The sequence below is a fragment of the Morone saxatilis genome, unplaced genomic scaffold (assembly GCF_004916995.1).
Source record: "Morone saxatilis isolate NCDOM2014 unplaced genomic scaffold, NCSU_SB_2.0 Contig18, whole genome shotgun sequence".
Taxonomy (NCBI): domain Eukaryota; kingdom Metazoa; phylum Chordata; class Actinopteri; family Moronidae; genus Morone; species Morone saxatilis.
Window position 1 is genome coordinate 24,033,734 of NW_023339740.1, and position 27,805 is coordinate 24,061,538.

General features: G+C 40.2%; 4 protein-coding genes across 5 annotated transcripts in view; 1 reads left to right on the plus strand and 3 right to left on the minus strand.

The window, feature by feature from the left end:
- chd5 (chromodomain helicase DNA binding protein 5) overlaps positions 1-417 on the minus strand; it is a 38,289-nt gene extending 37,872 nt beyond the window's left edge. Inside the window, exon 1 of the mRNA XM_035662799.1 lies at positions 222-417. Within this exon, the coding sequence (XP_035518692.1) occupies positions 222-288 (67 nt within the window). The 5' untranslated portion in view covers positions 289-417. The remainder of the gene's footprint in view (positions 1-221) is intronic.
- A 1,441-nt stretch (positions 418-1,858) lies between these two features.
- Positions 1,859-5,158, minus strand: rpl22 (ribosomal protein L22). Its single transcript, XM_035661469.1, has 4 exons — positions 5,089-5,158; positions 4,560-4,670; positions 4,234-4,358; positions 1,859-2,028 (listed from the first exon to the last, which is right to left on the minus strand). Exons 1-4 carry the CDS (start codon positions 5,098-5,100, stop codon positions 1,869-1,871), a joined length of 408 nt encoding a protein of 135 aa, XP_035517362.1. The 5' UTR covers positions 5,101-5,158; the 3' UTR covers positions 1,859-1,868.
- An 894-nt stretch (positions 5,159-6,052) lies between these two features.
- Positions 6,053-27,745, plus strand: rnf207a (ring finger protein 207a). Of its 2 annotated transcripts, XM_035661467.1 has the most exons (19): positions 6,053-6,165; positions 6,292-6,336; positions 6,542-6,732; positions 12,117-12,249; positions 12,657-12,801; positions 13,084-13,165; positions 13,254-13,329; positions 13,786-13,911; positions 15,895-15,941; positions 17,382-17,454; positions 18,166-18,234; positions 18,673-18,741; positions 19,728-19,834; positions 22,746-22,923; positions 23,660-23,845; positions 24,098-24,149; positions 24,243-24,360; positions 25,291-25,383; positions 26,023-27,745. In XM_035661467.1, the coding sequence occupies exons 3-19, from the start codon at positions 6,542-6,544 to the stop codon at positions 26,171-26,173; spliced, it is 1,896 nt and encodes a 631-aa protein (XP_035517360.1). In that variant the 5' UTR covers positions 6,053-6,165; positions 6,292-6,336; the 3' UTR covers positions 26,174-27,745. The 2 variants fall into 2 exon arrangements, with proteins under 2 accessions (XP_035517360.1, XP_035517359.1); XM_035661466.1 differs by lacking the exon at positions 6,053-6,165 and having other exon boundaries at positions 6,194-6,336; positions 26,023-27,742.
- zpr1 (ZPR1 zinc finger) lies at positions 9,183-11,030 on the minus strand. The gene has a single exon (XM_035661468.1). It carries the CDS (start codon positions 10,850-10,852, stop codon positions 9,482-9,484), a length of 1,371 nt encoding a protein of 456 aa, XP_035517361.1. The 5' UTR covers positions 10,853-11,030; the 3' UTR covers positions 9,183-9,481.
- Positions 27,746-27,805: the final 60 nt, after the last annotated feature.

Here is a 27,805-nt window from a genome sequence, read left to right on the forward strand (position 1 = left end):
GAGGACAGCCGGAGGCAAATCCACCAAAAAAAAAAAAACCCGTTCCCACCTTTAAGACACTAGGTCGTGCAAAAAAATAATAGCATGACTCTGCTTATTGCACCCCACCCCTCCTCCTCCTCTCTGGTCTCAGGAACGCAGGACAAGCCCTTTTCCCCGCATTCAAGGCGTAGCGGCGCAAAATAATCTGAAGGACACCCCGCCTCCCCCCTTTCCCTCACCTGGCATATCGTCTTCAAAATCCATGTCGTCTTGTCCCTCGTCTTCATTACTCAGCGACCCCGGCATCTTTATCTCATAGCCCCCAAACCCCCTTTTAGACTGAGAATACTGAAAGTTAACCCTCCAGACGCCGCAGCCCAGTCTCTTTCTTCACCCAAAAAAAAAAGAAAAAAAAAGAAATGTATTCGCCGCTCAGTTGAAATATTTTTTTTTTTTTTTTTCTTTTTAATTATCCTTGTTTGCAGCTAGTAAATCTGGGGGCTTTCACCTCCGGGAGTGAAAAATAAAAAACATTTATATTATTTTTTTTTCCCACTGACTCTTTCCACGGTCTTCCAGTCGAAAAAATCAAGGAAAGACAAACAATGGAACACACGCATGCCAGATTGTGACGTTCTGTCTGGTTTGCCATGACGCATGACATACCCATAATTTCACCCACAACTAGCTTAGTCATGCCTCCTGTACCACTTCAACTATAGTGTCGCGGGAAGAGGAAAAAAAAAACAACACACGGCGGCAAACGCCATGTGCCGGCTATAATAGGCGACACAGTGCGGCGCTGCGCTGCCCGTGCCTTCTGGAAAGTCCGGGAGAATCTTGATGACAGGACAGGGGTTACTGAACTGCTTCCTCACCCAGAGACCTTTACCTAAATATGAAGCTGGCTCGTAAGGGAGGGGGGGAGGAAGAGAAGAAAGGAAAGAGAACCACATTTATTCGCTCCTAAAAAAGGCTGGGAGGGGGGGGGGCGTTCTGTTCTATTCAGTATGTCCTGCTCTGATTTGATTTTAAACGCATCAGACATGCCGGGGGTAACGCAGAACATGTGAACTGTGTCTTTATTTTGGGAAACCTCCACACACAACACACATATGAAAAGAAGAGCAAGTGCAGCTGATGAGCCCTGCTTGGCTGAGTGAGGAGGCCCTGAGGTGCCCACGCGTGTCTAATGTTGTCAACGTTACCACCCGACGCTTAACACGCCAGGGCATGCCCCACGGAGACTCACCAGGAGACAGGCACACAGTTCAACTTCATTTAATGCACAAAATACTCAAATCTATGAAGAAGTCTGCGTAAGGGCCCCCCCATACCCCAAACTTCATTTAATTTGTATTCAACAATTAATTATAAGCTCTTTTGTTTTTATTTCTTCCTCTATTTAACATAACTTTTACTTGTGTACACTTGTCATTTCCTTGCCCCATGACACCTTAGCGGCAGCCTGATTTCCTGCCAATAAGGCGTCCGACGATCATTCTTCCTCAGTCAGGGGCATCGTGTAGAAGATTCTCAGGTGACAGCGGGTAAAAACGGTACCCAAAACGAGTAAACAGATACCCACAAACACGGTGCTACACAAACATGGGCATCCGGTTCTTAACTACCAAGCAAGCCTGCACGCGCGCGCCGACCGCCCTGCGCTCCGCATCCGGCACCTCCGTTTTAATTAACCTGGCATGCGGCTACGAGATCATTAAAATAAAACAAAAAACATCACAGTAAAGCATGCAGCGTTTACTATTCATAATGCTCTCTCCGTGATGTGGATGCCCAGACCTGCACACGAACGTGAAGAGAAAAACAGTCTTTAAGAAAAAGGATCAAGGCACAGATTTCGTCTTCTCCTGTCTTCCAATTTATTAGAATCGTCTCAGGTTTAATCTCCCGCCTGCCTCTTCGTCGTCCTGGTTGATCTGGAAGTAGCGCAGCTCGTAGCTCTCCTTGGTGTTGGCCACGACCCGCAACCAGTCCCTGAGGTTGTTCTTCTTCAGGTACTTCTTGGTGAGATATTTCAAATACCTGAAAGAGATGAGGGGGGGAAAAGTAATATTTATAACAAATTCATGCTATCAAACACAACTTCTAATAATAGTAAGTAATTATTTAGTAATATTATTTAGCAATTATGCAATAAAACCTTAATTTTCATTACACAATTGAGTAAAGCAAATGTTCTGTATTTGGATTTTGGAATATTAACTGGCCCTAAAATACAGCAACATAACATACAAGTCAAGTTAAGTAAGAAACCCCAAATCTGGAGTTTATTAAATGTATCAACATCACACAGATTTAAGCAGTGTTGTGTGTCACTGGCAGAAATGCAGTCTGGGTATGTTTGAATTACTGAGAATGAGAAGGAGAAGCTCTATCTTACACAGAGGTTACAAACAATTCTATGAGATATATAATAATATATATAATAATAATATAATAGTAACATCTGCCAGTGACTTTTACCAGTCATAAGTTCTGCTTTTAGGAATGGAAGTGGTGGAGTCACCCTCTGGTGGTGGAGTTCCAGCTCAGACTGAAATAGTTAGTGAAGTCTTCACACAGTATTTATGGGTCTGTGTATACTTTCAAATTTGGAAATCAGTTTTAATATTAGAGGATATCATTATACATAACATCACTGTATTCACTTCAGTTGTAGGAGACATGTGGGGTGATTTTTAGGCTCTTTCTGTTGTGTGCAAACAAGTAAAATGTTTACAAGGCTGTAGGTGTACATAATGAAATTAACGACGGCTGAATTCCATTGCGATGCTTTGGTTTCAGGGTACTGCTACGGTGCATGCTGACTCACTGTCACAGCTTACTGGGACACTTGAATAGAACCAAGTTATAGTTCATGTTATTAGTAAAACCTGCGCTTTCCCTACTTTGACAGGTCAAAATGTCTGCTGTGAAAAAGTACACACATTCTTCTTTTCTTTGCCTTTTTCAACTGTTGCTTCAATACAGAGTAGTTAATGATGAATGCGTGTCTCAGTGCTTTGGGCACCACAAACAAAAATTACATCTCCATTGTATGGGGCAAGTGGGACAAGACTGCAGCAAAGATCTCAGAGAACCTCTACAAATAAAACCAAAAAATAACTTGAGGGCTGGATAATACCTGGCACACATAAAAACAGCTCACTGTAAAAGGTAATGAAAGCAACGATTCCTTATTTTCAGGTGATTATACACTAAACATACCTATGTATTTAATATTCCATTTCTGGCTATATATCTGCCTAAACTGGCCCTTTAGGGAAAATAAAACATGGTATAAAAGATATTTATTGCTTATCAGACCAAGACATTAATAATTATTATCAGTCCATTCAAAACTGTGTGCTTCAGTACTGGATGATGAGTGTAACTCACAGTTCTTACCTCCAATAGAGACTAAGCATTTAAACACCCACAAAGCTTCAGTTAAAACCCCATTTATTCCAACAATGCTGAAACTGAAACAATGCTGTTCAGAATAGTTGCTTCTGGTATTTATGGAAGAAATTTGACCTGAATTATAATCAAAGTTCTACCATCTGTAATTTCAGTCAACATAATGATTCATTCCGTGTGGTTGAAGTCGCCAAACGTGACATATGCTACCGTCTAATGGGGTCACGTTCACCCTGTTCACAAGAACCCGTATGAACGTCCCCTTCTTGTGGCATTTATGAATACCGACACGGCCGAGTGCAATACCCAAATCGCAGTCTTTTGATTGATCTAAAATGTGAAAACATCCTTTTCTAGTTCAGAAACTCGATTTAAACCTTCGTATGTTTGAGAGATTTTTGTTGTTGTTGTGTATATGTAAGGGAATATATTTCATTCGGGAAGTTAAAATACAAAGAAGAAGTTGCAGAGTGTGTACAGTGTGGAGAAAAAGAACATTATGTTTATGTTGTCTAGAAAATGACAGACTTGCTTTGCTTTCAAGATGGATAATCTACATGCAGCCTAAAGTGGTCCTGATCAACTGAACCCTACAAATCTTTATACCCAGAGGTAAAAAAACATGTCCGGTACAGACCCTAACAAATGTCACACCATCCTTGCAATAGCTTTTATAGTGAAAGTGAAAATTGTGAATCATATTGCAATCCCAATACATCAAAAAAAAAAAAAAAATGATGATGATGAGAACATGACCGTGGTACGCGAAAACCCATATTTCCACCACCTGATATTTCTTGACGGATAATTGCGCATTGTGTTTTGTACCTCTTGGAGAAGGGAACCTCAGAGTTCACAGCGATTTTACTCTTGCTCCTCTCAATGGACACCACTCCACCTCCGAGGTTGCCAGCTTTGCCGTTCACCTTGATGCGCTCCTGCAGGTACTGCTCCTGAAAGTGCAGAGGACGCAGCCGGGGTTGGGACACAGTGCTGCACGAGTTCCACATTTTCATAACAAATGGTGTGTGTGTGTGTGTGTGTGTGTGTGTGTGTCTTGGGATTGATCCCACTGATGTGACATTAGTGTTTGACTCTCAGCTCCAGTCTGACAGCTGCTGCACTGTTAACAGACAATGAACTGGTCTACTCACAAAGTTGGCAGCATCCATGATGCCATCTTCCACAGGGTGAGTGCAGTCCAGGGTGAACTTCAGGATCTGCTTCTTCCTCTTCCCACCTTGCTTCCGGACCACCTGCTTTTTCTAGCACAGAAAAAAAAAAAAAAATGGCCACTCAAAACACATAGAAAACTACAATTACAGCACGTGTAACTTTAAAAACAACTAAAGTAACTGTTAAATAATCGTTTAAAGTTATTAGCCATCGTGTTTCCGAGGCTGTGCGTGGAAAACGCTGTCAGTAAACACCTCTAAATAAGTTACACTACCCGTGAAAGTTACTAACTAAACATGTTTCACGTCCACTCCTGCTAGCTGGCGTTAGCTTCATCGTTAGCCCAACGTGGTGTTAGCAGACTCAGTAAACAACAGCAAACAAACAGCTTAAAACATCCGGAACTTCCTCAGTATGGTCCACGGGTTGTTTACACTTCTACCAGAGCCTAAGACGAGCTACAATATACCGTCTGTATGCACTTTATTTGATCGTTGAAGTACTCACAATCGGGGCCATGGCTGACACATTCAGCGAAAAGGAAGGAGCAAAGGCAGGACAGGAAGTATAATACCCGGCCGCAACATCGATCGCATCGATTTATCTGGAATCGATTAAGTCAAATGTGTTTGTACTTTAAATGTGGTTTATGATGTGCTATCTTAATCCTATAGCTGTGTTCATATGTAAATATTGTTAAGAGAGCTTATAGGGGTATACATGGGGATAGATGTGATCTTAATTACTGTGCTGACTGCTGCCCACTGAGACATTTGTCAATTAGGAGCTAAATCTTTACCAGAAAATACCTTTAACTGTAATTGTTAGATGTATGGTTGCTTGATTAATTAGAAATATTACAACTATGTGAACAGCCTCCATTTCCAGGAGAAAGGATCAAAGTCCACTGATGAAGAAAGCTGAAAGCCTCAGAAGTAAGTGGACTTTGAGTCAAGATATTTTGTATGATGAGATATGTTTTATTTTACATTGGAGAATAAAGATGACTATAATGATTAAATAATGCATGAACTTTTAATTAGCAGTTATTTTAAAGACAGAAAGTTAAATAAACTTAAAAGGAAATTATTAGAAAACTATAGACTATAGTACACAAAAAAGTTACCTGTTTATCCATTTTACTCAATGTATCAAACCACTTTTATTCACTTCATTTTCACCACATTAAACATTTTCACATTTCTGCTGTATTACAGTTGTATCTAATAACAATAACAATCCTAATTTATGTATCTTTATTCTTAAACAGGTTTTTAAAAATAAAGTTTCATGTGACATCTAGGTGTTCAGCAGATTCAATGATTTTAAACGCTATGATTTCCACCCCTCACCCTCCATTCATCCTGCCTACAACAGTGTGACATTAGAAATGGGACAACTGTATTTTTAATCTCTATGGGATCGCAATATTAAATGTCCCTTTTGCACTTTGGCAACACATGGGGGGCTGGCATGAGGTGTGTGCTGTCAGCTGCCTGGCGGAGGGAACCCATCGGCCTACTATTGAAGAGTTTCTGCATTGCTGTCATTCCTGCCGGGGGTAGCTGATAGCACCAGTGAGAGGTTAGACAGTGGCTCTCTGTGCTTTCTGCAGACTAACCTACTGCATTTACAGTGGGATTTGTTGTCTGGATATAATGTTGGTGTTGAGAGTGTCTTTTATGTTATTTACTTGTCATCTTTGGATAGTGTGTTGTCACTGAAGCCCCAGGAACTTATCACACATCTGACAAGGTAAGAGAGAGAAAGAAAACAGTTTTATTAACAGTTGACTCTTGATTAGAGCTTCACATTACACTCAGTCTCTCTTATGATTACTAGACTATTTAGACCATACAGCATGCAAAGACTTTCTTGTTTAGTGAGCTGATCATGTGTTTTTTTAGAAATAGTCTATAAATTGAAACAATTTCTCATTATTTACGTACTCTGTTTGCAGATGGCAGGAGGAATCTTCACCAACTTGGATAATCTTTGTAACGTGGACTGCAGTAATGTCCACCCCCTGGTGTGCCACCTGTGCCATGAACAGTACCAGTCTCCGTGTTTGTTGGACTGCTACCACATCTTCTGTGCCCGCTGTCTACGCGGCCGTACCAATGACAGCCGTCTCAACTGCCCCCTCTGTGGGTAAGAAATTGCACTGTGACGTTGATCAGGACCACTTTAGGCTGCATGAAGATTATCCATTTTGAAAGCAAAGCAAGTCTGTAATTTTCTAGACAACATAATGTTCTTTTTCTCCACACTGTACACACTCTGCAACTTCTTCTTGTATTTTAACGCCCCGAATGAAATATATTCCCTTACATATACGCAACAACAACAAAAATCCCTCAAACATACGAAGGTTTAAATCAAGTTTCTGAACTAGAAAAGGATGTTGGATATCTGAGCCTGGATATCACACCTATAGTACAAAGCCATAAATCCACAAACAAACTGTGGCCAACAATGGTGGCCGAAGGTCAAAGACTAACTGTTTTGGTGGCTCTCAATTCAGATTACAACCTCACAAAGCTCATATCATGATAACATGACGATGCTGTGTAATGAGCAGGTGATCTCAAACTGCTAAAACACGATTAAGCTGTTTAATTTCCTAGAGTGAAGTATCATTTTGCTCCTTGAATCCCCATGGAGGGTCAAACGTTTCATGTGAAAAGCCATATTTTTCCCACAGGCCCCTGTTTTGGGCAGCGTTGCTCAAAGGGATTCGTTCCACATAAGTTGATTAGTAGATTGGTTTGGTTCATGCAGGAGATTTGAGGGGAATCCCATTGGTTTCAGACAGCATCAAGTCTCTCTGTTTTGGTTTGAGGGTGCTGCTCAGTGACCCGTTGCTGGCCTGGTCTGGGTAGTCCTGAGTGGCTGGAGCAGCTGCAGAGTCGTCCCAGTCTCTGTTTTAGTCCTTGGCCCCAATGCTCAGCGGGGCCAGCAAGTTCCTCTAAGACCAGTCACACAGCAAACAAAGCATACTGGTATTTGGCACCGGTGCCAGCAGCTTAGGGCAATCAAAAGCAGTCACATGATACCAATCCATTTCATCCCCTATTAGGGGCTGACACATGGTTTACAGTCACCTTCAGGTCTGCGGTATTAACTTTCCACCATCAGGCCGCACAGGGATGTATAAAAAAGTAGCTCTACTGCAAGGTGATTATTTATTTATTTCACTGAAAGTTGAAGTCTGAAAGTTTTTTTTTTCCTGGTGGATGAAGGAATTAAAATGGTGATGATGAGTTTCAATGTCATTACGTTATTCCCTTAGATACAGTTTCACCGATTGATCAATTGACTTCATTATCCCAGAGGGAAATTGGTACACATTGAGAAGAAAACAGGCAGACAGGGCAGACAGTACACAGCACCATCATATAGTGCTTGGCACAAAAGTTAAAGATAAAAAAATTACCTCTGTATTTTGGTGAATTAAATTTAATAAACTTACTTAGACACACTGTCTGCACCTCAGGCGACTCCCACATTTATCTACCTTACAGCTATTTGATAATAACCTGTGTTCACGTGGATAATGGGTACGAGTCAGCTGCATTAATCAAAGTACTGTAATACCAACAGCAGCGCTTTTATGCATGGCACAAGGTACTTAGAAATGAGAGGGGGAAAACTCAGGCAGTCATTGGTTTTCTATGGTAATAACCCTGTGGGCACAGAGCCACTGTGCTCTGCTGTCTGGGATCAGCCTACGGGGGCCTGCTGCCTGGCACCTACTATTTCCATCAGCAGCAGCCCGCTAACAGCTGCTCACTCAAGAACCATGTAATCTAGGAATTCACTACTCTGCTATTAGTAGAACACAATAGATCCCCGTTGCTATGAAAACCAGATAAAACATGCACAGCAGACGAGGAGAGGAACATTTGTGTCACTGCGACTGAATCAGAATGAGGCAAACAGCATTATGTTTAAATCCAACAGGCCTGTGCAAATGAAGTTAATGTGACAGACACTGGCTGTCCTTTCCGAGCTGAAATTAAATTGTTACTGTGCATGAACTCTTTGGGTTAACAAGAACAGGCTCTTCAAAATCAGACCCAGTTGAACTGTTGTGTAGTAAAGAATTACATTTGATTAATTGGAATTAATTGGAAACTATTTTGATAAAATCTATTGAACTTTTCAGTCAAGCAGGCAAACATCCCCTGGTTCTTTAATTGTTATCTCTGGGCTTTGGATCAATGTTTGGATAAAAGAATTTGAGGATCCCACATTGGGCTCAGGGAAGCAATACTTTTTTCTGACAACAAAAGGAAGGAAGGAAATAATCATTAGTTGCAGCCCAAATATATATTTATGCTGTATAACTGTCATGTAAATCTGTAAAAAGCAGACAGACTTTAGAAGAATCTGAATCATCAATCTTTCATTGTCCAATATAATTTTGTTTTGCAGATGCAGAAAACTAGTGTTTGAATCTAAAAAAACAACATTGTGTCTTTCAACATCTACCAATTCAAAGAGAAGAGCTAAACTATCCGTTTAAATAACACTTTATTTGGATGATGCCATGCTTACAGGTGTATAAAAAAAAAATAATGTCACACAGTGTGTGGTCCTCAGAGAAAAACATCCCTTTAATCAGAGATAACAGAGCGCCATCTTCTGGGGTGTCACAAGAATGCAATAAACGATGAGTTAAAGGATTTCTCTTTAATAACAGAAGCATCCATTAGGTGTACAAATCAATGTCTTCAATCTATTTTCAATGTACATTTAGACAACTTAGAATTCTTCCCAATGCTTAACTTACTGATGGAAACAACCATTCACTCAGTTTCTTTTAACTTAAAATGTATGAAAATATGGAGCGATATAATTACACTGGGATTTTGACAAAGCATGATAAACGATCGGCTCATTCAGTCCTTTCAGCTGCTGCTGGCAGTTCTTTCTTTTCCTCTTGATATTCTTCAGTCTTCATGTCGTTCAGGCCGAGCTCTTCATTCTGCTCGAAGGAGCGGGTGTACTTCTCAACAGTCATCTCAGGATCTGGCTCCGGGGCGTACACGTTCTGCAAATAGCTGTTCCCAGCCAGGTCGTCCAGGACGAAGTGGACATCCATTTCTCCGGCTATGATCTTGTCTATCTTCTCCCCAAAGTCGCTCAGCTTCTGCACCCGGTCTGTGGTGCTGCTGTCGCCGCACATGAAGGGGTTTTTGGAGACGATCAGGTCTTTGATGTCTTTCAGCAGCCCCTCCAGGGTGGTGAACTTCCCGCCCACGGCTGCCATCCCCAGCTCGAACTCCAGCTCGGGGATGAGGATCGAGCACGTCTCTGACTTGAGCACGTCTCGGGTCATGTCTGAAGGGTCGGTGATGTGCAGGGTGATTTTGGTGCCCTGCTCCTCTGTGGCTCCACCCGACTTCACCTCGTTGGTCCGGTGGCCACAGCTGTCGCAGTTCGTGGCCATGATGATGACCTCCTTGAAGTGAGGGATCTGGACCAGCTTCATGTTGGTCGAGGCCGGCGCGTTGCACTCTGGGCAGTTGGTGTTGAAGACCAACACCTCATTTCTCATGGCGTCCAGGTCGTTGGCGGCCGGTTCTTCCTCCAAGCCTTCGTCGTCGTCAGCCCTCAACCCCAGCTGGATGTCCTGCTGGACCGTCCGCTTGAACCTGGACACCATGAGAGCCTCATCTTTCTGAGGGGCGTTTGGATTCTCCACAAAACTGTTGCCGGATGGATCCTCGATCACCACAGTGAACTCATTTTCAACCTCTTTTAACGTCTTCAGCTTCTGGATGAAGTCATCTATTTTCTCAGCCACCTCGGGGTGGCTGGCCCGCCTCAGGGTTTGGTCTTGCTCCAGCCCTGCAACCGCTCGGTCTAAAAGCCCCTCGATGGTAGACAGTGCACCTTTCTGGGTGAAGGGAGGGATTTCAAAGTCCAGCTCAGGGATCCTGGTGGTCGCACTGTCTGATTTCACAACCTCGCGGTTCAAGTCCTGTTTAGTTTTCACTTTGAGTGTGTAACAGACGCCCTGGTCCTGGATCCGGCCTGCGGACTGGATCTCGGTGTTTGACCAGCTGCAGTTTGGGCAGCTGAATGAGCTGACGATGATCTCCTTAAAGAAGGGTATCTTGGTGAGAAGCAGACGCGTCGTGCCGTTCTGGTAGCAGTTCATACACAGGCTCTCGATCTCAGTGGGCTCCCAGTCTCCGTCGTCTGCGCCGATCTCCTTGAAAACGTTCCCGCCGCGCACATTCTCCTCGGAAATCACAGACATTTTAAAGGCCGGGTGTGTCTCCTCTCTCTCGGTTAGATAAAACGGTTCACATGCGCCTTCGCTTCTCCCTCAGCGGTCCAAACCTGCAGGAACTTTCTCGATGACAGCCAGCTCACACTCACACGCGTTTGTCTTATCATGTTTAACATCCTCTTCCGCATTCCCTTCTTCTATGGTGGAGGAGTCCCCCGGACGTCACTGCTGCCCCCCTCGGGATTTCTGAAGTACTGCAGGACACTTATTGCGATGATAAATGTTAAATGTTGTGACTGTTTGTTCATTTGATGCGCTGCAATGTAGCTGCACCCTAACTTTTATCTGACTTTTTTCTGCTTTATTTTTCAATTTCAGCTCATTTTTTTAGTTATTTTATATTTGATATCCTATTATTTGTCTTATTATAATGTGCTTTTTTATACCTTGCCCTAATGCTTCTTTATATTTGTACATACAGATTTAAAAGGTGTTACTTAAAGAACTTGCCTTTGATAAAGCAGTATATATCCTTGATATTTGTAAAAGCTTCAGTTCTTCAGTCTTCAGTATTGTTTTTTTATACTCGTGTTGGCTTTTTGAATTGTTCATGTGAAATCCAGTATTTCTATTCCATGGATTTTTTTCCCATCAATTTTTGATTGTTATTGCTACTAGTCTCTTTTTTTCTTTCTCTTTTTTAAAACCTTGCTTGGGAGGGATCTCACTGTTGCTGGATTACTGAAGAACTTGAGCTCTGTTTTTGAATGTTTTTTATTTTCATCCTATATGTTATTGTTGTTTTAGGGGAAGTGGACAGTTTAACTTCTTAAGTTTAACTGTGTGCTGAAGAGTTCAAGTTTTCACAAGTTGCATATTGAACAATAATTGGCTCCCAAACTAGTCACAATGTCACAAAATCCTGCTTGTGTGAGCACAGAAAAACTTCCTTTCTTCAGCAGATGAATCTAAAAACAGCCTTCTAGTGTAGAACTCTGCACATAGACAGAATTTCACTGCAGAATGTATTGTACTCAAACATCCAAGTAAAGTAACAAGAAGAAAAACACATTTCTGAGTGGAGAGGGACTTTTAAAAAACAGTAGTGCAAGAACAAATCACTGTTCTTTACTCTCTTTCTTAGTTTTCATCAGATCAAACTATTTAAATTATTCCTGGCACACCTCAACTTAAAGAATAACAGAGACACTATAACTAATTTTGGTGCTAAATGTCATGGTTTTCTCTGAACAAGTCACTCAGGCTGTGTGAATGTGTGTCTCTAACACAGTTACCCATCCATTGTAAAAGGGAATAGCGCCCTCCCTCCAGAGGACCGTCTCCTGAAGTTCCTGGTCGACAACAATGCAGACACTGAGGAGACCGTGCAGTGTGCCAACTGTGATCAGGAAAGTAACAAAAAGGTACAAACTGACAGACAGACCCACATCAGTTCACATTCACAAATTAGGCCTGCATTTTTAATAACAGGATTATATCATAGAGAGATACTATGGCATGATGATGATTCAGTTTGTATTTGTCTCATTAAGTCATTCAGATTTACAATTTGATTTTGTAATTTGTTTGTTTGTTGTAGCAACAAATATTTTTAAATAGTTTTTACTGCACAAGTTTTTGTTTGTGAAGAAATAAGACACTCTTGGTGAACATAAGGGCCGTCTTACTGTCCAAATCCAGTGTTGCCACAATGTCTTTGTGTTTTTTCCATCAAATGTCACCCTGTACAGCTTTAAATGATATACAATTACATAATCATATCTCCACTTTGTCTCTCAATTGCATTTTGTATTCCTTTTTTCCCACACAGGAAACAGGGGTGATGTACTACTGTAACACTTGTAGCCAGCCACTGTGCGGCGCCTGCAGGGAGTTGACTCACAAGGCCAGAATGTTTTCCCACCATGAGATTGTATCGCTCGCCAAACGCAGCAAAGCCAAACACAGGAAGTGCTGTGAGTGCCACCTGTATTTTACTCCAGATGAATTACAGGCAAACAAGGCTTTGTTACACCAGTATAGAGGCATGTTGCTCATGAGAGGTGTAGTCCCTCCTGTTCTCAAATTTCCTTAGAAAGTAATATGTAAGACAGTAGTATAAAACCTTTATCAGCCAACCTGTGTTCTGAAACTTCTTATTTTTGCTTTTCACAAACCTGCTCATTGGAAAAGAAACAGAATACTTTAACTCTCACACTCTGGTGGGCTGAAGTTAAAAGGCATCTCTGTCTCCACAGCGCTCCACGAGGAGCCCTACATCCTGTTCTCAACAGAGAATACGTCTATGCTTTGCATCAAGTGCTTCAGAGATATGCAAGTGTGAGCGAATCCACCACACAAAATGTATGACTGTCTGAAATTCTCTTCTCTCCTACACATTAAATTGGCTGTTGTTCGTTTACCACAGGGAGAGTCGGACTCACTGCATTGATATTGAAACAGCTTACGTGCAGGGGTGTGAGATGCTGGACCAGGCTGTACTGGTGAGAGAGTCGTGTCTGTTCATCTACATATTTGGCTTCATGAATAATTCAAGCACTCAGCATTGGTGATGATATTGTGAGATGTGGTGCAGGTGTACTCTGAATTTGTGTAACTCATCACAATACAATTTGAATATATAAACATATAAATGAGGACTATTTTAAAAATATATATATTGAGCTTTTCTGCATTAACTCAAGTCAAATACAAATGATTTTTGCTGTAATTTCACTGGTCACGTTAGTTTTGCAAATAGTTATTTATATGATATGAGAGAACCAAAATTAACATTAGTTAATTTAACTTTAATTAGTATATTTGTACAGCAAAATAGCATCAACTATGCATGCCTTTCAGCTTGGAATTCTAATAAAGGTTCTGATGACAAATGTGTGGCAGTGCGCCTACATGCCCTTTCATTGACAGTGAACCTCCTCCTCCTCCTCTGTCTGTAGGTGGTGAAGGAGCTGCAGACTTCAACTCGAGAGGCGATCATTCTGCTGAGAGCAATGATAGGAGAAGTGTGTCTGAATGTGGAGGAAGAAGAGAGTGCAATCTGTACTTTGTTCAACAGCTTGCAGGTTATATGATGATCCGGATTCACTCAACTGTTTTTCACTCATTGAAAAGAGTAACTCCTGCACGCTGACTTGAAGCCTTCTCTAAATGGACAATGTTTTGATCCCCAGTCAGCACAGTCAGATGTATTTTTGAATGGACTTTTCATGCTGTTAGGTTGTACAAAATGCTCTTTACAAATAGATTTTATTTTGTATGAAGGGTGTGGAAAAAAATAATGTTTTGTACAGGGAGAACAAAACACTGTACAATTGTTCAACCTGACTGACAAGTGAAAGGGCAGAAAGAGACCGAGATACTCCTGCGCAACAGTTAAGAAGAACATGGGAGCTCAGATGTCATTGGTGAAAGAAATTGGAAGTTTAATGTCAAAACCTGTGCAGATTTAAATCAGAACAGGTTCCTGTTATATGTTACTATCCACGGTGCTTGTACATTTGTATTTGTCAAAGATAGGGACAGTATGCAGAAGATTACAGGCTAGATCTTTATTATTTTTACATTATATTATATGATAACATATACAGATATGGATACAGATCCATAAACTTGTATACCATTGGATCTTTCTGGATACAGGTTGTTTTTGTTCAGTGGCAAGCTGTAATTAACATGTGACGTGTTGTTTTAGCAAAGCTACTCTTAAAACTTTAAAATAGAAATAGAAGGTTGGTCTATGGTTAGCATTATCGGAATAACAAATCACAGTTTAAACCTGTTCTATCTAACCACTGAGTAGACTGCAGAGAGCCCAAAGAAAAACAGGCTCCCAAAATATTTAGAGCCCAGTTGCACCGCTGTGGTTCAGTAATGATCGACAGTCAGTCACGCTTTTCTGGACTGGAAAACAAATTTCAAATCGAAGTGTATTTCGGGTAAAAAATAGCTACAACAGCATTCTACCGTTTCATGCAAAAGTGTAGGACATTGAATAAAAGAGAAGTTTTAATAATTAAATTCTTCTTCTTTTGGGGTCAAAACTATATCAAATTTATCTATGTTAAATCAGCCATTATTGAAGGAAAGACGAAAAATGTCTATAGAACAGGTGATTCTGAACCAGCCAGAGGTGATAAACCCAAACAATTCAACTGGAATACAGTAGAATGAAAACTCAAGTCAAAACTACATTAACCCCAAAGAATTGGAGGAAAGAGACATCAAATATACAGGTGTATCAGAAATATCCAAAATTGTTGTTAGTTAAATGAAAGGGAGAAAATTTCACCAGAGATGCGTCATATTTTTCAATTATCATACAGTAACAGTAGTATCTTATCATTAAGTCTATGGACAACTTCCAGGAAGAAGCTGTTTCCCAAAATATATCTAAATGTACAAAATATATTCTCTGTCTAACCTAATTCAGACCTCTTGGTGTCAGAGTTTGAAGTTTAAAGAAAACTCTTCCTGTGATATTCATGTCCTCTTCTTGTCTTAGGGTTCTAACATGTTCAATGCCGACATGATGAAGATCTGAATGGGATAAAAATGTTGTCCATTTAAATCAAGTTGTGGTTTGTGGAGTCATTGTGCAGACATTACTCTTTTCATAAACCTTCCATGACATTCAAACAGCTCGTGAAGTAGCATGTGCAGATTCATTTTGTATACCAAATTATAAGATGTACTCCATCAAAGAGTAAGTTAAAATGTAATTTAGATAAAAGAGGACTAAAATAATGGTCATCTGTCTAAAATACAGATGTATTTTGCTCCTCTGCAAAGTCGAAGTATCAAATACTCTGTGCAGTACGTTACCATTTGCACTGTTTGGCCACTGGGTGTCTCTGTTACCCTAACTGTGAGAAGAGAGTGTATATTCTTTGAAAAATGAACAATCAAAGAGAGCAGACGCCACCACTATGGAATGTCTACCAGTTTTTTTCCCACAATCTTGAAAATTCATTAGGTATTAGAGAGCTCAGGGCCATTTTCACAGCAGTGTAAGGAATAAAAGTGTTTTCTCTGTTCTCATCTGACAGGAAAAACTAGCAGAGAGGAAGAAGATTCTGCTGAAAGCAGCTCAGAGGTAAAATAAAACATATAAAGATTTACAGTTCTAGTATAAAAATGCTCTTTTGTTGCCACAAAGCTCGTGTCACAATATTTACCAAATTGAATGCTATTATCCTGCTGTCACCGGGTCACTTGATAGTTTTTTTCCATTTTTTCATGCTGCTTTGTACTCGGGGTGATGAATAGCAACACCCTGTTTGCTCTGGAATAATCTCTCTTTTCACCAAACACATTTTCTTGGGTGATTTCTGTTTCAACAAAGCATGGTACTGAATTAAAACCGCTTCAGTAGGATCACAGATTTCAAGCGAGTTGTTGCAGCTTGTGCCTCGGTCCAATCTATAAAAATAAAGCCAACTCAAATATATTGGTATGCAAATATACAAATATATGGTAGACTTTCTCAAGTCCATAATATCAACAACAGCAGCTGCTGCAGGAAAACTTGGACACAGTCTATAGATTTCCTCCAATTTGAATAAAACCAGAGCACCATTATCACCTTACTACTGAACTACAACTGAAAACTTAGCAACTTGTGCAGAACCTATTAATGTGGTGTTTTCAACACAGTATACTGACCTGAGAATAGGATCATAACTTTTGTTTTTTGCAGCCTGCCATGATGTAACTTATTGGCCGCTTGCTTGTGCAGAAATCAGACTGTAAAGTGACAATAAAAAGAAATGACTTTATAAAAACAGGATAATGACAGCCTCCCAAACCATTAATTTAACATTAACTCACAAGTATCCAGCCACTAAAATAATTAAAAGTCTTACATCCCCACAGCAATCATTAAAATTTGATTTAATGCCAAGGTTTGCAACTAATTAGTCTCTAATCAAATTATCTCAAAATTATTGCTTAAAATAATTTTTACAGAAGATTAATGACTAATATATATATTATATATGGTATGGTGTGTTTTATCTGTGTATCTACTTTCTCGGTGAATCTGCAACTCCCATTTCCAAAACAGCAAGAATTCCAAATGACAAAATTTGAATGAGAGCCATTTCTGAGCACTTTTCTCCTTCAGTGTGCGCTCCCCGCGTACGTATGCGTGATTGAATGAGAACAATTTTGTGCATGTGAGTGAGTGTATCGGGTTGCACTCTGTGGGGATCTTTAATGAGATTTTTTTGTGCCCACTGTCCTCCATCTCTCTCTCTCTCTCTCTCTTTCTCCATTGCCTGGAAACCGTCCAGTGGCTGTGTTCCCGGAAGGGTGTTAAAGGCTATTTATGTCAGGCTTTGTGTGTCCGGCCCTGCGTCTGTGTCTGTGTGTTTGTTACAGATAGAGAAGACAGATAGATTAGCTTCTGGAAATATGGAGTATGTTGTTTGTGGTTGCACCTCCTGAGCTGAATCCTCTGAGTATTTCAGCAGGCGTGGATGTGAAAGTGTAGCATTACATGGTTGTGTGTGTGTGTGTGTGTGTGTGTTTGCAGTCAACACGAGGAGAAAGAGAAAGCACTAAAGGAGCAGCTCTCACACCTAACTGCCCTCCTACCAACCCTCCAGGTAGAGTACAATAAAGACCCGATACTAAATCAAAATAATCAGTACCAAAAACCCCAGCACTTGACATATTTCTGCTCACAAACTGTCATAATACCTTCAAAGAACTTAAATAAAGATCCTTTATTTAGGAAAAAGTCCTGCAAATTTAAAGTCCTGCTTTAGTAAAAGAACCCCTTCTGCAGTAAAATGTAACTGATATATTTATTATGCATGACATTAGGTGGTATTTTACAATTGGAGTTAGATTCAACTACTTTATATACAGTTAGTAATTTAGTCTTGTGGTTCCCAACCTAGGGGTCGAGCCCCTTTAAAGGGGCATGAGAGGAAAAAAAGAGTAAACAATGTTCTGATACACAAATTTCTGATTTTTTTTATATTTACATTTTAGTGTAATATTGGACAATAAAGTTTGAAGGGTCTTGAACAGTTATTCACATGAAACCATTTGAGAAGTTTAAATTTAAAGTTTAAATCCCTCTCTGATAGAGCTGCTAACAACTACAAAATGTATACTTGATTAAATGTGGTGGTATACTTCTACCACTGTCTTTATTTCTATACTTTTGTGAATGAAGATAATGATCATACTAAGTGTGCAGATAGTTGTGGGATGAATTTAATACCACTTAATCTCAATTTCAGTCTGTTGGTGTCTCAAATTCCATGCAGCTTGTTTGAAATCTAATCTTCAATCTCTGATGTTTTTAGGTTCACCTCGTCACCTGTTCGGCCTTCCTCAGCTCTGCCAACAAGTTTGAGTTTTTGGACATGGGCTATGTGAGTACAGCCTCACAAACTATGAACTATATTTGTTTTATTATTGCATTTCATGAGTATTTGATAAACTATTAATCATTATAGTTACAGTGGTAAAATACAAGACATAAGTGGGTAAGAAGTGGGTAGGAAAGGGGGAAGTGAATGCATAACCCAAAAAGTAAAACAAAAGAAAGTGAATTTAAAGAAATGAATAGATACAAATGAGATAAAAGGGTGATTCGCTACATATATGTGATAATGTGATTCTAACAGTTACACCCTTTCCACTGTTCATACATCACAAACAAGAATGTTTATACTGAGGAAGTTTTCTTGACAAGAGAGAAGTCACAGCTTTAGCTGAACTAAGTTGGCCTTTCAATGGAGGCTGTCCATAATGTCTGAGTGAGGTGAAACAGGTCACTGAATCACACACGGATGTTCTTGCTTACACAGCAACTTATGGAGAGGCTGAAGAGGATTGTAAAGCTCCCTCATCGACTGAGACCAGTGCAGAGCAGCAAAGTGAGTAGGAACAGCCTTCATGCAGAGCTGGAAAAGGTTACATTCAGAATGCAATCCACTGCAGTGTACTGATTAGTTGTTCCACTTGTTCCCAATGCAGTTTCACTGGTTTTTCTTCTATGGCCCTAAAGCCCCGAACCAATTTTTCATGTGAGAACGCTGAGTTCAGTGTCTTCTAATAGGAGCTTTATTCATTTATTTAATAGGGAAAACACACATTAGTTAACATCGTTATTATGCAAATGTGTCCCTGGGCAGGTTAATGTTATACTTTAAAAGGAACAAATAAGACATACAAAAAATAGGTGAAACAACATTGAAAGTACATACAGGAGGATTCAGGAAAACCCATTATATAACATGTCTGTGAAGGCCATAACATTTGACATACAACATATCTTTTTCATAGTTAATAGTCCAAGTTAGTTAGTTTAGTCCCTCCATGAAGGCATCTGTATTCGTTATGATTCTCTACTCATACATTTAGGTTTTTATTATCATGCTTTTTACCTATATTTTACTTGTAGACAAAAATGTCACTGATCACAATATTTCAATCTAAGGGTGCTATTAAGATCCTACACACTTACAGATAATTGACTAATATTAAAAATGGTATAATAGTAATAGTGGAGTATTAATAACACACCCATGTTTCCAAGTATTTAGTATTATTTTTTAGTATATTAGTATTAGTACATGTATTGTGAGTGCATAGTATGAGTATAAAAGTGTTTTCCTTTTCCTTTTAATCCTATTTATTTTTAATGATGATGATTGAAAGGTTGACTGAAGGAATGAGCCTGAATCTGGCAACTCCTGACTGTCAGTTTCTTTCTTTCTTTTGGCCCAGTTAGGATTTCTTTTTGCTCTTTTTCATAGAAACAATAAAGAAGAAAAATAACACAGAAGAAAAATGTGCATATATTCCGAACTCTTTTTGAATTAATACAAGACCGAGTGACTTTATGTCTGTCCTCCGTTAGATCAACACAGACTACAGAAGTGAGTTTGCTCGCTGTCTGGAGCCCTTACTGCTGCTTGGCCAGCGCTGCCTTCCTTCTGTTGCCGGACCTACAAGCATTACAACAAGGTGAGATCATTTACCTGCTTGAATGTAATCGCCAAATGATCCCTGGGTTTCATTTTGCAATGTGCTTTCGCTGCCTGAGTATCACCATGGCATCATTTGGATTCTTCCAAGAAAGCAAAAAGTCTGGGCAGAAAATTTCACACTTGTGAAGGATCCAAACTCAAAATCCCCAAATGGTTTGCGAGTACAGATGGTAGACAGCGATGACTGCAGTGTGAGGAAAGGAGGCGCCATGCTGAGTCCCACTATGGAAGTTATTCTGTCTGTCTGTAAGCTCTGTCTGTCTGTAAGCTCTGTACAGTGATACGTTTACGTAACTCACCTTGGTGCGTGGGTGCTGGGAAGGCCATCGACCCTGTTTTAGAAAGCTCTGGTTTTGCTGTGGCCAGGCCAGAAACACAGCGTGATAAAATAGATGAATGAGTGTAGATGGATAGAGATGTTTTTATTTTGATGCTTCGTTTTACTTAGACGAGTGCTACATTGAATTTAGTTGCTCTTTGACAATGCCATACAGTCTTTTAACTTCATAGATTCCTTTGAGAATTACATCAAACCTTTATTTAAACACCCATCACTTCTCAGAAAAGAGTTTTGTCCTTTTACTTCACGTCCCTCTCCACGTACACACACTCCCCTGACTGATTTTTTTCCACATTGGTGTCTCCCAACTGTTCACAGGTCTTTAAGCCCACCCATTAATGCCAACATACTGACAACTCTCTTTTCCAACTTGCTTAGTGCCCTGCCAGTGCAAGATGCAAAGTGGGCAGGGATTGGTGGCCGGCCGGCTGGCACTATTTTTATCGTAATTTCACAGAACTCTCTAGGATTCATCTGGAAGTTGGCATGCAGGAGCGGTCGGGCCGCTTTGTTCCAGGCCACTGATGTCACGGCTTTAGCACGGGCAAAGTCTTTAATTGGCGTCAGTGATGGGAGGACAGAAGCTGGGTGTGCAGAGGATGACATGTGTATGGCAGAGAGAGAGGGATACATGTTTTAGTCTGGTCTTCTGTTGCATCAACACTGGGCAAGAAGGCAGGAGTAAGAGCCTACCAGACCCAAGGTAAATTTATCTGTATTTTATTTCAAGGTATTCTCTTGAATAGAGTGTCATGAGTATGTGAGTGCCTTACCTTGCAGTGTGAACTTGCAATAAATTTTGAATTTATAGTTTAATGTCTTGCATATTTATGGTGATTATAGCCAAGGGTAAAGTGAATGTGTTTTGCAGACTGAATTGGTAGTAAGGGATCAGAGGCAGACTCATACATTGGCTTTCTACTCTCTTTAGTGAATTTCTGTTGATACCATTGACACTGTAGGACGTCAGTCGTTACACGAGGTGCTTGACTCCACAATGTTTCGATTCCACTCCATACTTCAATCCACAGATGGAGGAGGAAATGGGCTTTTCCTCACCGTATGGTAGTTGCAGAATGCCGCCCACGTGGTGTAGCCTGTTACTCAGTGCGACTGAATGTGTTGTTGTGTCTGATACATCCTCAATTGCTGTCTGAAAGCTCCTTCCCCCACTTGTCAGCCGTTAATGCAGGATGCAAACCGGGCAAAGAATTGGTGGACGGCCAGCTGGCTGGCCCATATTTTTATCATAATTTCACAGAACAGAAGTGAAGTTGTACAGCCATGTTCCTTCATGCAACAGATGCTGCTGCTTTAGTACTGGCAATGTCTTTAATTGGCTGTGTTGGGACACGGGCTGGATGCTCAGAGGACAACATAAGAATGGGAATGTGAGAGAGGTAGTCGCACCGAGGCTATTTTAAAATGGCTTCAGGGCAGACAGGCTGTCGGCAATGAAGTCCCAGCAGAACCCAGATAAATGTATGTTTATCTAGTTGTGTGACTATGTGCTGTACGTACAGTATGTACTTTCACACTCTTGGTGAAGGCGATAGTGAAGAGATGTGAATGTTTTGAGTGACAGCAAGTGTACTGATTCACTTTAGACACATGATAACCTTTATTTAATCAGGGAGTCTCATTGAGATCAAGAGAGAGAGAGAGCTAAAAAAATAAATATAGCCAGATAAAACAAAAGAAAAAATATATAACCAGATGAACTGAACAGAACTGATTGATTTTCTACTGAAATTGCTTTGTGTGGTGAGTTTCAAACATGAACATTTTAAAATGTGAAGTCGGCAGACCATCAGGAGTTACAGGTCTGTGCAACCTTTTGTATTGTGAAAATTGTATTTTTTCGAAAAAATTAAACTTGTGAAAAAAGAAAAAGAAATACATGTGAAGCAGGTCAATGGCTCTGTTCTGTGAATTGTTCATTTTATCTCAAAAAGAAAGTTGTGCAAACATTTGACCTCCTTACCCACCCATTAACAGAGAGGTGGAAACTACCATCGAGGTGTACTTGAGTGAAGCACTCCAGGTCCACTGAAGCTCCAATGCCCTCAGGCTATTCCGAGAAACTTCCAGAGATATGAGGATCAGTTTTATTCTCTGAGGAAGTTACTACACAACACAATACAAAACTAAATGAAATGATGGTGAAAGTAAAGTATAAAGTTGTATATCTTACTAGAAATCAAAGTAAAGGTTGTGAGTACGTTGTAATAATGGACCAGGGTGTTTTGCGTCCCAATGATAGAAAGCTCTTTAAAATTCTAAGAATACTGCACTGGGTTCTGAGTGTTTTGAATATGCTGTACCATATGTACCATTTTTATACAATATATATACAGTCAGAACAGAGCTGACTGTAGGTTACCAACAATAGAATGTTATAGTCCAATATGGTCAGATTCAATTTATTTAATATGAGGCTTCAAACCTCCTGTGGTATCAGAGACAGGGGTTAGCTAGACGTTATGTTTTATTGATGAGAATAATGTCATCAAGCACAGTTATTATGATTTTCTTCCCCTTACCTCAGACATCAGTCCCCTCTCTCCGTGTGTTGCCGCTCCCCGTCTCTCTGCGAGATGCCCCTCGGCTCGGTGTTCGGGCGAAGGCCCACTTGTCACCGAAACATCTGCACCAAGGTCCTCCTGGCTGAGGGGACGGAAACACCCTTCACTGAGCACTGCCGCAACTATGAGAACACCTACAGGGTGGGTGCTGTGTGTGTGACCAATGATACAGATTTACAGTTCTGACAATGACCCTGTGCATTTACCCAGAACGTTTAAACAAGACTTAAAGGAGTCTACAGCCACGCTAGCGGGTCTGTGATGACGCACTTATTCACAGGGGTGAACTGAGCTAAATGCTAACATTAGCATGCTAATATGCTCACAATGACATGCTGATGTTTACTGTAGCAGTCCTATTTTAGCATGTTGCTAACATTCACTAATTAGCACTAAACATAAAGTACAGCTAAGGCTGATGGGAATATCATACGTTTTGCAAGAATTTGGTCATAAATCAAAATAAAAATTTTAACTTATAAAAAGCTTGGTGAACAGTTTAGATATCATCAGTTTCACATTTTTTTAGATAGGTATAGAAAGGCACTTCAGTGCCGAGGAACATATTTCTACAGGGTCATCATCTAAGAGCAAATCCAGATTACGGGTTAAGATTCTTGATAAATTGTCAGGAAGTACTTCATGTTTCAATGTGTTTTATTAGTTTTATTTCCATAGTTAATTTATAAGACTGTATAATAAGACTGATCCTCAAAGTAAAACAATGAAAAGGCAGCAGCATGACCTCCTCTGAGAACTCAACTTGTCTAGTGCTCAGATGAGACTTCACCTGGCATCTGCACACCCATCAAATCTCTGCTGTTTTAAAGACACTGAATCACCTCTTTAGTGCCATGTCTTATGTTTCTGTTTATAGACTTTCCAGACAGAGATTCAGAATCTGAAGGACCAGGTCCAGGAGCTGCACCGAGATCTGACCAAGCACCACTCCATCATCAACACAGATAAAATGGGAGAGATCCTGGACAGATCTCTGCACATTGACAGCCAGATAGCTGCCCAGTACTCCACTGTGGAAACTATGAGAGTCATGTTTGAAGAGGTGCGTCAAGTGGTACCTTGATGGTTTGACCTTTAGTGTGTACCTGCTTCTGCCAAAAAAGTTTCTACATTTGTCCTCAGTCAGTAGCTCTAGGTGCATACTAACAGGCTAGTGTTCACCCACTGTTATACATTTACACTGCTAGGAATCCAAACAGGGGGAAAGGGAAATGTCAGGGTATCCCATGAGTCAAATGACTACAGTCCATGTAATATTTTATTTCATGAGAACCACATTTTCCTCTCTTTTTAGATCTGGGATGAGACTTTTCAGAGGGTCACTAATGAGCAGGAGATCTATGAAGGTGAAAAAAAAATGTTATTTCTCAAACATTTATCTCTGTCGAGTTTTATATTTTGATGTTCTTATTCTAATGTTCTTCGTTTACTGATTCTAGCTCAGCTTCATGACCTAATGCAGCTGAAGCAGGAGAACTCTTACCTAACTACTATCGCCAAGCAGATCAGCCCCTACATCCTGTCCATTGCTAAAGTCAAAGAGAGACTTGAGCCCAGGTGTTGTATTCAAAGGCTATATTACGTGATATTGTCCATCTGCTGCCGTATTGGTTGACTGATGACTGTGACTGGAAGGAAATGGGATCTCTAGTTGCCTAACTTGGACCTGCATGCAGGTGTATTTATAGTATTGGGATAAAGAAAATGACAACAACAAAAATGATTGTATGTCTTGTGAACAAAATTGTAATTGTGGTATTTTTTTATTTTATGTTTTTGCAAACGTGTAGCATCACCAAAGTCAATGCAGCTTTTTCACACTTTTAAAGTTATTTGATTTTCATCCAATCCAATCATCCAGCATGTAACTAGAGTTGGACATTAAAGGATAAGGCTTATTATTGTTAACAAATTCCATGAAAAAAAAAAAATGTATTATTTATTTTAACAAGTACTCCCTGTGTAGCTTACTCCTTTGTGCCATAGAGCTTCATTGTTGTCCCAGAACTATTAAAAGCACATCACTGAGCCCCATTGTTGCACTGGTTGACATCATTAACACAAACATGGGCACTGCAGTTTATCTTAACTCCGTTCCACATACACCGTTCTGCTGCAGTAAATACTCACCAGAGCAGCAAATTTGTGTTAATCCGCGGCTGAAAATAGTCCTCAACAAATTGCTCCTGTCTGTGTAATATTTACTAAAAACTACAATGACCATCTGTTTTAGGAATTTTTTAGTTTTGTTTATATTACTATTTACTGGTGACCCATTTTTAAGGTTTAATATCTTTAGTAGGAACCAATGGGCTTGGTGCCGCAGCCAGAGTAGGGATGTTGGAAAGTATTGAGAGATAAACACATTGTTTATTATTATTATTATTTTTTTTTAATGATAAGAAAAATACAGAATAACACAAGCCTTATCCTTTAACAGCACTGACAACTAAAGAAATTTGTCTTTTGTTAAAATGTATTTTCTAGGTTTCAGGAGCCTAAAGAGCACCACGACGACCGCACGGAAACAATGCTGAAAATCTATGAAGACAGCACACTCACTAAAGACAGTCAAGACAGGTAATGACATATACTGTGCCCAGCTGTAGTTTTTATGTAGCTTTATGTTAAGTACATAGAGACATCCAGTCTCAGATTTCCTCTGGGTGGAGTTGTGTGTTATGGGGGCAACCACTAAGGGAGAGAAAACAAAGTATTTCGTATATGATCGATTTTGTGTGGTGATTTATGTTATTTAGTGCTAGATAAGGCTAGATATTCTTACATGAATGACACACAAAAAAAGAAACAACGAACGACAAATCATCTTAATCTGTGATAATGAATACCCTGAATAATAATAATTATTATTATTTTATTTATAAAACATAAGATTACAAAATATGCAGAATAAAAGAGTTACTCAGAAAAATATGCATATAAAAATACTAAATCAAGCACAATTAAATTAACAATTAAGTAAGTGTGTGTATATATACGTATACCTCAGTATATAAAACACCATAAAATAAAGGAAAGGTAAAACAGTGTAGGCCAACTTGGTGAGTTTTTAGGAGGAATAACAATATATAAGATTGCTGCTGTAGTAGCAATATATAGTATAGTATGAACGAAGTCTCTCCCATCAAAATAGTAACATTTATTAAATATGTGTTCATGTGTTGGATTTGTGAGTGAAGCACCTCATTTATTTTACAGTAACAACCAGACCTGTGTCACAGACCAAGACAGAGACAAGAACAACCGCCCGCTGATCCTCGACTCGGGGGAGAGCTCTGTCAAGACCAATCGTCCAGGCAGACAGAGGGTTCCCACGGAGACATCCAGCCACAATGAGATGCCTTCATAAACACCATGTCATTCGATTTCTCTCCTCCCTCCCTGCTCCTGTGCCTTAATTCAACCATAACAAGCCCAGGATGGTATGTGATTTCGTCTGCTGTCCAGATACTGTACATAACATTTTCTCGGCAGTGAGGAGCTGTCAACAGCTCCAAGGTGAGCCCTTGGATGGACACTAACTGGACATATAAACATGGAGGTCAAAGACTCACTGCTGTCAGAGCCAGACAAGGACAGCCTCCTCTTTCTAAACGGACAAAGATAACAACATCATAAAGAATTGCTTTGGTGTTATTTAAGAGCCTTGGACTGCTTTAATGAGAAAACAGAGTGAATAATATCTCACTTTCCTGGATTCCCTTTTGTCTGTGTTTTGGCTGTTAAAATGATAAGTATGCTGAGAGTGTGAGTTATTGCTCTGTCTTTTTTTTTTTTTTACCTTGTGTGTGTGTGGAATTGCTTCTTGCGGTATCCATTCTTTGCATAAAACATTTTTTTTCTTTTTGGGAACTGGAGGCTGATGATGGATGACTGCCCAGGTCCGATTCCCCAGAAGATTGTTGAACGCCGATGTGACAGCACAGATGGAACACAGCAAATGCAATGATGTGTGTGTCATTCTGGGTGTCAGTGTAGGTCACATGTTTGATGTGTGTCATGTGTAACATCTCACGCATCAGTCTCCTCTAAAATGAGGCAGTCTTTTCCAGGATGGTGTCTGCAGTGAGTTTTTTTTTTCTTCCCCCCCTTTGCAATTTCCACATCTACATGCAAAAAGTGGAAAAGCTAGAATTGCAGAGATGTGTGAATGTAACTGGCCTTGGCTTACCCTCGATCTCCTGCTAGTTTTTTAGACTCCACACTCATCCTCAATATCCCAGCCAACCAAGGTGGTGCAGGAAAGCTATCCCCCTTGGTTTGCCTCTTGACTCCATCGTACTTCAGTGTCAGCATCATGCTTTTAAGGCATTTGGCCTGCAGGAAATCAGCGGGTAGCTCTCCTTCTCACCTTTCTCACCTCTCCTCTTTTTTCCCTTTATATCTTCCCAATTAATCATGTGGTTATTTGTTAAAACTGACAAGAGGTTGGAACATTAAGGTATTTACCCTACCTCTGCACAGAAGCTGCCATATATCACCAGAAACATTTTAAATTGAAATGATTTCAGGAGGTAGGGTTGCTGACTCTTTTGAAGGACTGCAAAGAAAAACAACATCTTTGAGAAGAGCTTAGTACACAGAAGCGATTCAAGGTGAAACCTTCCCATCTGCTACCAGCACAGAGACAGGAACGGCCCCTATTCTCAGCACAGGTAAGGATGATAATGAGGAGCGAGACTGATGGCTTCAGCGCTCAGGAGGAGAAGGTTATTTACATTACACAGCCAGAGCTAAAGTGGGTTTGTTCAGAACCAGCGCTTTACAGGAAATATTGGGGTCATGCTGGCCTTAAGGAACAGTCCTGCTCTGCAGAGGAGTCAGAGGTGCAGATTCATTAAAAATACATTTGTGACAGCAGAGTAACAAATGGCTGTGCCTCTGCTCTGGCTCTGTACTCCCTCCCCGTGGTCATTCATCATCTGCACCCATCGAACTACCTGGTTCGTGTTCACTTTTCATTATTCTCTCTCTCTCTCTC